The sequence below is a fragment of the Alosa pseudoharengus genome, unplaced genomic scaffold, assembly GCF_046254945.1.
Source record: "Alosa pseudoharengus isolate Yale_2024_CS ecotype anadromous, Long Island Sound unplaced genomic scaffold, YU_APseudo_1.1 YU_APseudo_1.1_scf_12, whole genome shotgun sequence".
Taxonomy (NCBI): Eukaryota; Metazoa; Chordata; class Actinopteri; order Clupeiformes; family Clupeidae; genus Alosa; species Alosa pseudoharengus.
The window spans coordinates 27,384,156-27,394,991 of NW_027468587.1; the positions used below are offsets into that span (position 1 = coordinate 27,384,156).

Consider the following 10,836-nt stretch of genomic DNA (forward strand, 5'->3'; position numbering starts at 1 on the left):
GCCAGAGGATGATAGTCAGAGTGGAAACATTGTTTCTCTGTCGCTATGATTTAACCTTCAAATAAGACACACACAAAGCTCTCACTCACTCACACACACACACACACACACACACAAAGCTCTCCCTCACACTCTCAGACTCACACACACACATATTTTACAACAACCTTCAGACAGCACCCACTGCACCAGAACTGCTTGAGGAGGGGAGGAGAAGGAGGACATCGAGAGAGAGAGAGAGAGAGAGAGAGAGAGAGAGAGAAAGAGAGAGAGAGAGAGAGAGAGGGAGAGGGGGAGTTTACAGTAGAAGGTGGAGGAGAGAGGGATGGATTGGGAGAGAAAGTAAGAAAGAAAGAAAGAGTTGAACCAACAGAGAAAATGAAAGAGGGGAGAGGATTGGTGACACACACAGACACACACACACAGACGTGCGCAGCATCTGAGAAATGGCAGTGAGAGGGTGGGAATGACAACACACTCCTCCTATAAAGGGTGAGAAAGAAGGGTCTTACAAGATGATAAGATGTGGACACACATACACGACTATACACACACACACTGCAGTATCTAAGGTGTGCGTGTGTGTGTTCAGGAATGACCAGAGCAAGCATCAGGCAGTGAATTCACATTGACCTTCAATGTGGCAGGTGTGTGTGTGTGTGTGTGTGTGTGTTTGTGAAGTTGATCATCTTAGAAAGATATAATACAGTATATTGTTTTAAATAACATGGGTCTATTCAAGGGCATGGCATCATTTGCCAATCAATACAAGATCAATCCCCATCCCACGCATACACTCCTTAAAGAGATCAATACCCTCCTCACACACACACATACACACACACACACACACTTTATGAGCGGGTGACCAGGGGCTACACCAACCTAGTTAGGACACTACGAGGACACTGCAGAGTTCTGGAGCATTCCGACTATTAGCAATGCATCACACAGAGGAGGAGAGGAGGGGGAGGAGGAGGAGGAGAAGGAGGAGGAGGAGAGGAGGGGGGGAGGAGGAGGAGAGGAAGAGAAGGAGGAGCGGGGGTAGGAGAAGGAGGAGGAGGAAAGGAGGAGAGGAAGAGGAATGGAGGAAGAAGAGGAGGAGGGGAGGATGAGGGTGGTAGAAGGTGGGGGAGGAAGAGGAGGAGAGGAGGAGAAGTATTAGCAATGCATCACCATGAGACAGAAAAAAGGGAGGAAGAAAAGAGGAGGGTGAGAGAGATGAAGAGGAATGTGGGAGTGACAGAACTATGAAGGGAGGACAGGCAAGAGAGCGAGAGAAGAGGAGAGGAGGAGGAGAGGGACTGAACCAGAGAGAGAGAAACAGCGTAGCGAATCCAAGGTTGCGGGGGAGAGATCTCTGGTCACTCGTAAATCTCCCATTCGCCCATAATCACAAACAGCTTTCTCTATTAGCCATTCAGTCTGACGTTTCTCTCTCTCTCTCTCTATCTCACACACACACACACACACACACACACACACACAAAGAATGAGTGTTGACAAAAACTCATTCTGTAAAGTTGAATAATGAAGAATTTCACTATGTCCTTCAACACAATGCACAGGAATGCACACCATCACAACTTTATCAATCACACACACACACACACACCATCCAGTGTTTCCCATACATTGACTAATTTGTGGCGGCCCACCACAATATCAAAATTCACCACCACACAATGATTTTCCAGGATGTACTAAATTCTGCTTAAATCTGGTAAAAGTTAATTCTGCAAACCTACCACCACAAATAGAATTCATTTATGTGGGAAACACTGCCATCACAACCATCTCAAACAGACACACCATCACAACCCTCTCAAACACACACACACACAAACACACAGCCTGCGGGTCTGAGGGGTCAGTTGCGGTCATCAGAGTGAGTTGTCTTTATGAGGCTCATAGTCACATCTGGCCTGAGTGTCCGCTAAAGGGGACTTGTGTGATGTCCCCCGATTAGACACCCACCTGGCAAACCTCCACTGGACACCAATCTGGCGACCCCATGCTACTCCCTACAGGCGCATGTGTGGCTGTGTGGTTGTGCGTGCGCACACGTGTGTGCGTGCATGTGTGTGTGTAGGCATCTTGGCAGCTCAGAGGGAGAATGACAGTGTGACACTGCCAAATCTTTGTGCCGCAAAACAATAGCCTGCAAAAGACAATACCACAGCCAACACACTCTCCCACACTTTCCCTCTCTCCACACACACACACACGCACACACACACACACACACAACACAACACACTTTCCCTCTTCCCCTCTCTTTGTCTTCATGACGATTGTTGCCTGTCTGCTGCAGAAGAGCAGGAGAACAAGAGCCTGAAATTCCCGATCCGATCCCGAGGGATCCCTGGGATGGGCGGGGCCAGAGAGAGCAGGCAAGGGGCCAGACTTCGACCAAGCGCTCGCATAGTTTGAGACATAGCGCTTGTGTCACCTGAATTTGCTAAAGTTTTTTTTTATATTTTGAAAAACAAGGAGGGAGCCATTTTGTCAGTGTATGCCAATGTGTCTGGATTGATTAGTCCGCCGTATCATAACCGGAGTACCCTAAAGTTTAGTAGCATAGAGCTTTACCTGTTGCTGCCACCGCCACTATGCTTATTATAGTTTTGCACCGCAGAGAGCAGAAATACAAATCTATTTAGATGTCTGTTGAATCCACACAGTCTAATAGCCTCTCACCTAACCCATGCAAGGGGCAAAGAGTAAACAAACTCTTTGGAAAAACGTCTCAGTAGATAAATCTAAATATAATTATATAGTGTTTTGTTCACTTGGATCTTGTAAATGTTACTGATATATGTTAGCCTTTCCTGATTCAGCTCTAAACCAAAGTTGCATCATTAAGCTATACCCTCCAGAATTATTGGCACCTCTGCTAAAGTTGACCGGAAAAAATATATATATATCTGTTGGGGATTTATTGTTATCTCACCAACCTTGAAGGGAAGCAAATTTATTTTGAGAAAAAAGAAAATCTCAAAGAAATAAATATTTTTAACAAAAATATGTCTTACAATTATTGGTACCCCTGCTTGTAATACCTTCATAAGCCTCCCTTTGCCAATAAAACAGCCTGTAATATACTCCTATGACACCCTATAAAAGGTGGAGAATACAAAGCAAGGGATTTAAGACCAATCGTCTTTACAAAATCTCCCCAGATCGTCCAGATTCCTAAATCCACACCTGTGCATTCTCCTCTTTGACTCACCCCACTGTTTTTCTATGGAGTTTAGATCAGGGGACTGAGATGGCAATTATTTTCAGTATAGTCATTCTTACGCCAAACAGACCTAAAGTGTTTCTAGCCAAAGAGCACAATTTTCATTTCATCTGACAATAGACCACACAATTGGTAATTAAATGACTGGACAGGCAAGCCCTCTTAATAATCTATTAGCAGTGAGGTCACTTTTGAAGATTTTTTGGGGGACTTGGTGACCCCAAGATGATAGCTTTTTCAGTGGTTCTTGTGGAGTTTTTTGCCTATCTTACCATCCTCCATACTGTACATGGGGGCAAGATAACCATGGGTCAGTGTTTCCCATACATTCACTTATTTGTGGCGGCCCATATAAAATGGAAATATCTTAGGACTTATAATAATTTAGATATTTACACCAAAGTCACATTTTGTGAATAACTAGGCATGAAACAGGATTGGCTGATGGAGTTTGCGTGGCTTAGATATTGCAAAAATGTACAAAACATAATTTCTGTATTTATTACCAAAGCATTTATCTGTAATCCAGTTGAAATGGGGAAATGTGAATAATAACGTAATCCAGTGGAAATGGGGAAATGTGAATAATAATGTTCCCCCTTCATTTCCTGCTTGTGCTCAGTTGGGGGCTACAGAGCTCCCAGTTTAAAAAGTTCATCTGGAGCCCTGGTAGGGAGATCTGGGATGGGCCAGAGAGAGCGGGGAGATCTGGGAACGCCCCCAGGAGATCTGGGAACGCTGACACATGACTACACCACACACACTCACCGGATACCATCGGACCCAGCTGCATCAGATTACACTGATCTCTCTCTTTCTCCCTCTTGGGAGTGAGTGAGTGAGTGAGTGTGTGTGTGTGTGTGTAGAGAGAGAGACAAAAAGACAGAGTGTAAGACAGGTCCCATCTGACCTTTCTACTGTAATGTCCTACCTTTCCCTCATTACCATAACAAGTGTTAATGAGCAGCGTCTCCGCGTGCACACACACACACACACACACACACACACACACAGAACAAGTGTTAATGAGCAATCTCCATCTTTTGACAGACAGCCTTGCCTCATCTGATCATCACACACACACACTCAATCACATCTGAGAGTAATCTCTCTGGGCTATGTCGTCATAAAATTGCCGGCTTCGCACCTACAGGCGTCTACACAGTGAAAGTTAGCCGGCGGTTTCAAAAATTCCCAGTTCGGAAGCCGGTTTCAAAAACTCTCGGTTACAGTCTCCTAAACTGCCAGCGTCGTGTACACGAAAGGCGTAACCGATAACAAAACCTCACCGGTTTCACAAAAAACAGCGTCGTGTAGACGGCCCCTCAATCACACCTGAGAGTAATCACACACACACACACACACACACACACACACACACACACACACACACACACACACACACACACACAATTAACCACCACACACACACACACACACACACACACACACAATTAACCACATCTGAAATCACACAGCCAAACTGAAGCCCTGATGATCACTAAAACACAGACACACACACAAACAAACATTACTCAAACACAAAACAAGCATTGATCACATCTGATAATCAGTTTCACAACCCCTTGACAAAACACTGAAACTCTGATAACAGACATTCCTACACACACACACACACACAGGCCCATTGATAAGGACGCCACAGTAAACTGGCTCCATTGTTTTAGTATCAGTCTCAGATTTAAGGAGATTCTCCTTTTATACTCTCTTTCTTCCATCTCTCTCTGTCTCTCTCTCTTTCTACCTCGCTCTTTCTCTTTCTCCCTTCTCTCTCTCTTCTCTGTCCATGCAGGCATTTGGGTTTAATAAACCTGCTCTACTGCAACTCGACCTCTTTCTCTCCCTCCCTCCCTCTCCCCCAGACATTCATAAACAGCATGGCCTTGAGCTCTCAAAGAGAAGGCTGTGTGTGTGTGTGTGTGTGTGTGTGTGTGTGTGTGTGTGTGTGTGTGTGTGTGTGTGTGTGTGTGTGTGTGTTCTAATGCCATTCAAACAAAAGGGCAGAAAGGAGGACTGCGAGATGGCTGAAAAGAAAAGGCCACATAGCAGCAGCTCTATTTACTGAGATGTGTGTGTATGTGTGTGTGTGTGTGTGTGTATATTTATGTCACAAAAACAGTCTGCATTGTTAACATCTGTGCTGCTGTTGTATGAGTTAACCAGTAAAGTCTACCCAGAAACACACACACACGTTATTCTATCAAGCCTTGACTCCACCTCAACACACACATATTATGTGAGTGTGTATCAAACATAAACATACCTGCATTTATGTGCGCAAGTCCATCAGACACAGACCTGTACCATAGGGGTGTAACGGCACACCAAACTCACGGTCCCTTGTGCACCCCAATGCTGAGGTCACAGTTAGGTCAGTTTTCATGTGCACCCCAGTGTTGAGGTCAGTTAGGTCAGTTTTTAGTAGGATTAGCCTGTAGGTTCTGCTAGCCTAAAATTCACTGACAATATTACTGATGTGCAACAGGAATAGTATTTTTAAAAGGTGTCAAATGTTTTTTGAAGTTATTAAAAAGCTGACATATGCTCTCTCTCTCTCTTTCTCTCTCATGTGTGCACAAAGGTGGATTTGTAAACTGCATGGGCTAACAACAGTATGTTTGTGTGTGTGTGTGACACTTAAATACGTAAATATAGCCTGGCCCCACCAACCTAGGTGTTTTTTCAGGGAGAACTAGCATGGAACACCAAAGCTATCATAACCGTTTTCCTCAGACAAGAAAAATGTGAAGCCAATCAGCTATGATTTATTTACAACAAACGTAGACCCACATACATTGTTTCCAGACTGTTGATGCTGTTTATTGTCAGTTTGTAAAGTTTAGGCGAAGTAATGTTAGGAATCTCTGATCAATGTAATTGGTAAGGCTGGACCAATGATTTCAAAGTTATGGCCAAATCGCGATGCAAGTGTTACAAACATTTCCCAATCGAGAGTCACCAGACTCTATTCACTTCATGAATGAGTTTGGTTTTCTCCAGGCTAGTGAAAATATAGGCTATTCCCAGCCCCAGAACAATCACATACATACATACATACACACACACACACACACACACACACACACACAATGAGGCTGCCACTCAGAGCAGTGAAGCACAAATGGCACCAGACCCTTCAACCCTGCTATCAATAACAACACCCGCGTCACCATGGTAACCACTCGAGGCTACGGTGACCCCAATACAGTGCATGGGTATTAGAGGCACTTTGTGTCTGTTGACACGGCCCCCTGCCCCCCAAGGGGGCTTTTATCAAACTAACAATGCAGACAAACTTGCGCTCAAAGAGACAAGCTATAAAACGCCTTATATCTGTCTGCATTAGTTTTGTAGACCACCAGCCTAATGCAAGCTAATTAAAAGTAAATTCGTGATTAATCATCGTCTGTAAGGTCAGATGATTGCCGCCCATATGCCTGAGTAGGCTACAACTTGGCAACCGCGGCTGCGCCTGAAGGAAATGGTGTTTATCAGTTCAAATGAAAACAATGGCATCTGAATCGCCGTTTCCACTGCTGCCACAGAGCGCAAGCCCAAGAGCAGCACAGGATTTTTACGCAGTTTATCGTTTGGTCTTTTTCTTCCACGACGGTCATAAATAAACCAAAACCTTTGTTTTAGTTTTGCCCCGTTTTACCCCACGTGATGTTCTGAGAAAATGGCTTGAGACTTCAACCACGCGATGAATAAGTAAGGAGCAAAAGCGCATATTTTCTGCCATAATGGCGGAGGACGACAGAAATGTCGCAACTTCGCCATCATTTGCAATTCCTCATTAACTGCGAGGACTAGAAAGACCGAAGGCTACACATGACTTACTTTCCCAAGCATACAAAAGAGGAGAAAATTAACACGATAACGGCTCGTGGGCGAATTAACACTAATTAATTTACATGCCAAGTCAGCGCGCGCCACCGGGCACTCTGCTCTAGCAGGCCACATGGTTCGACCAGGTGTGTCGCCAGCCCCAGTCGCACCTGACACCAGGAGCACGGGAAGCCATGACACCCACCTTCTGAATAATTAACCTGCAGACACGGTATCCGCGAGCCACCAATTAAACCGAACGTGCGAAGCACAAAGCCGACTTGAACGTGATGTTTGCTTGGTGGCGTCAAGAGTTGTTAAAAATCAGAGCGGAAGACGAGCCGGAGTTACCGGAGCGATTCACTTCGGGGTTGCCCGAAGGCCTCGCGCTCCGGCGCACCTGCACAGGTGGTTAATTCGTCACTCCGCTCCCGTGGTTGAGCGCGGGGCTGGTTAACCAGAGCTCGGGGCTCGGCTTGCGATTGCGTTTTAGAGCCTTTAAAAACGAGTCGCGGGCAACACCCTGTTGCTTCCCGCGAGCATTGCTCGTTCGCTGCTCCACATTCATTGAGCTCTCGCGGAGCGGACATAATGGGAGATGATGGCACAGACAGGCGAAGAAAGGACGCGGGGGCACGTGAGGAATTGAGGGAGTGAAGCAGCACGGACAGAAGAGGAAGGGGAGCGCGCAGTGAAGGACATCACACACAGAGAACGCTGTTACCAGCCAACGATTTAACCCAATGCACCTGTCACGCCAGGTCACCCACAATAACACACTTCACAAAGCCACACCTCAACCGAGAACATGGCGCACCCACCGAAACTGCGATTTGAAGTCGTCACAGCTGTGAAAGTCCCTGATACAGAGTGACCGTGACCACTACACTACAACCCCGAAACCTCAGGCACTGAGACCCCGGTCTCTGTCGGGGACCACGTAGCCTATGACAAACCAAACCCACCCCAATAACTTACACCAACCATCGGTCGCGACAGAGCAAACGAGATAAAAGCTCTGTTCTTTCCCGGAACCGTGAGGGGTTTTGCCTAGACTGCGACATCAGTGAACACACACAGTTTACTTTTCTTATGCTCGCAGATAAACATTAAAACATGTAATTGTCTTACCTTGAACAGACAGAAACATGACGACACTTATGAAGATGGCCATTTTCACTGGAGCGCGGCAGTTTCGGGTGCCCAAAGTCAAAGCGAAACTAATCCACCAAAATTAAAATGAATGTCGTAGTCCAACGATATGGGGCTGATTAAAATGTCGTTGTTGTGCTTTCCAGAGTCCGAAGTCCGAAGGATCATTCAGTCCACACAAAACTTGGAGTGAGCTAGCTGCACGCCGCCGTTAGCACTCTCTCGCGCTGCCGCGTCGTCTGAGTCTAGTTAGTCCACGTCCCGGTAGACTGCCACTGGTTCCTGGCAGACCGCAGACTGAAACTCGTCTGACCGGATCTGTTTCGCACTACAGAAATCCAGGTAGACGCGTCTCCTCCCAGTGTGCCGGCGTTGCCAGTTCCCTATCCGCCGACAGTTTGCTCTTGGCAGTGCACGAGACCTTCTCCGTGGCGCTGCACACACTGGTCAAATGATCATGATGTCATGCACACGTCACATTGAAACCACCTAAACCAATATTTCGATGACCACAACTTCAACTTCCCTCTGCCGTTTTCTACGGGACTTTTTGGATGGCCCAGCGTAATATCAATTAAGTCAGCGCATTTAGGCCTACTGGCCGGGACTGAGAGCAGCAGGTAGGCTATATTATCGTCCAGGTGGTGCACCTGCCTGGTGGCCGATTGTGTAACCTGTTCTCTCTAACAATCAACTGTGGGAACTATTTATGGTTTTACCGGAGGCATGCCGCAATCGCGAGCCTTTCCGAGTTTAACAGCCCATGACTCATGTGCACATATGAGGAGAGCTCCTGTCGAATTATGGGATGACTCAGGGAGTCTCGTGCTTCCGGTGGTCTAGGCTACTAGACCAGCTTTTACTTTCTTTTACCGTCTATGATGGTCACAGTCAGAGGCGAAACGGAGCGCGCGCACATGGGTGCCTCAGACTTATGTAGCGGGCTATTCAACACGTCGCAGAGCCAACTACGCTCGTGTTCCTCTTTAAATAAGTCCCTCCCAAATAAATCGGTTCCCATGACAATCTATAGGTCATAACCAGCGCTCTTATTAGCCGATCGGCATGAGCCCGACACACGGCACAAACGCGCACACAAACACAGAAAGAAAGCGTAGCAGCGGGAAGCGCTCATTCATACCCCAATTACTGTTTGTGTGTTTGTGCGCATATCTACATGAAAAGTCGGACGGAATCCTAATCAGTGACTAGACTGCGCCTCCTGGCGGATGGACTATTCACGAGGGAAACTCATACTGTAGCCAACTTCAGGCTGTTGCGTGGCCTCCGTTTGCTGTCCGGTTGGGCTGTCCGCTGAAGCGTGTCGGGTTGGCTGCTCCTGCTGTGTTGGAGTTCTTCACCCCCTCCCAAGTGACACGGGGATTCTCTCTCTCTCTCTCTCTCTCTCTCTCTATCTCATGCAGTTCCTAGATCCCTTTTTTGAGCATTCGGACAGTATGGAACTGGGGGTTATTGATTTCCTCTGACCGCAGTTCCTATTTGAGCTCCTACCGTGGGGTAGGGTCTTTACCCTGCACATAGGCACCATAACTGATGTAGCTAATTCAGCTTGTGTTTAAAATTGCTTATATAAAACTGCAAGAGAAGGCTGCAGAGGCTACTGTCACATGACAAATGCCTTCCTTACAGATAAGAAGAATATGGATATAAGCAATGCTGATTCTTTTTTAAATGCTTTAATAATACACTTCAGGAAGCTAGTAACTAAATAGCAACGCTGCCCGTTTCATTTCTTTATATTCATGTAATAATTGGGCTACTAATGTGTGTTAAGTCATCTCAGAGTTCTTACTGTGCGAATGCAAACAGACAAAAAGCCCTAGGAAGCCCCCCCCACCACCACCACCACACACACACACATAATACACACACCTCACCAGGGGTTGATATCACTTCATCCTCGACCGTTAACCCCGCACCAGCCTGAAGGGAAGGGGAACATACCGCAGGAAATAACTGATACTGATACACACACACACTCATCAGACTCTCTCTCTCTCTCACACACACAGTCTTTTGACAGGATTGTGAAAAATGCTCTGTTGAACACTGTAAGAGAGACCCTGGACCCACTCTAGTTTGCATACAGGTCATGTGGGGGGTTGATGATGCACTATGCACTTTACTGAATATGGCATCTGCCCATTTAGAGGAGGCTAAGACGTTTGGATGTCTTATTTTTGACTTTTGACTTGACATTTCTTCTGCTTTTAATTGCATTCAGCCACACATTTTTTTTCGGAAAGGTTAAAAAGTTTACACAACATTGACCCAGGGATATTTGAGGCTGGCTGATGGATTTCTTAACTGTCAGATCCCAACGTGTGAAGGTCAATGTTGTTTTATCTGATGCTCTCATCTCTTCCACTGGCTCACCACAGGGCTGCCTCCTCTCACCTCTTCTATGTGTTTTATACAAATATGTGCCAAAGCCAACATCCAAGACGACATGTTGTCAAGTTCGCTGACGACTCCATCATTGCGTCTCTTTTAAATTCAGATAATCAGGAGCACGGCCCTGATGACTGCACGGCCCTATGGTGTCAGATTTTATCAGCTGGTGTATTTCC

General features: G+C 46.3%; 1 protein-coding gene across 3 annotated transcripts in view; it reads right to left on the reverse strand.

The window, feature by feature from the left end:
- LOC143119250 (nectin-2) overlaps positions 1–8,672 on the reverse strand; it is a 111,724-nt gene extending 103,052 nt beyond the window's left edge. For 2 of the 3 annotated variants that reach the window (XM_076280620.1, XM_076280621.1), the window contains exon 1: positions 8,225–8,665. In XM_076280620.1, coding sequence (XP_076136735.1) covers positions 8,225–8,267 — 43 coding nt within the window. In that variant the 5' untranslated portion in view covers positions 8,268–8,665. Of the gene's footprint in view, positions 1–8,224 lie in introns of all 3 variants that reach the window. The other variant, XM_076280619.1, reaches the window with a different exon arrangement.
- Positions 8,673–10,836: the final 2,164 nt, after the last annotated feature.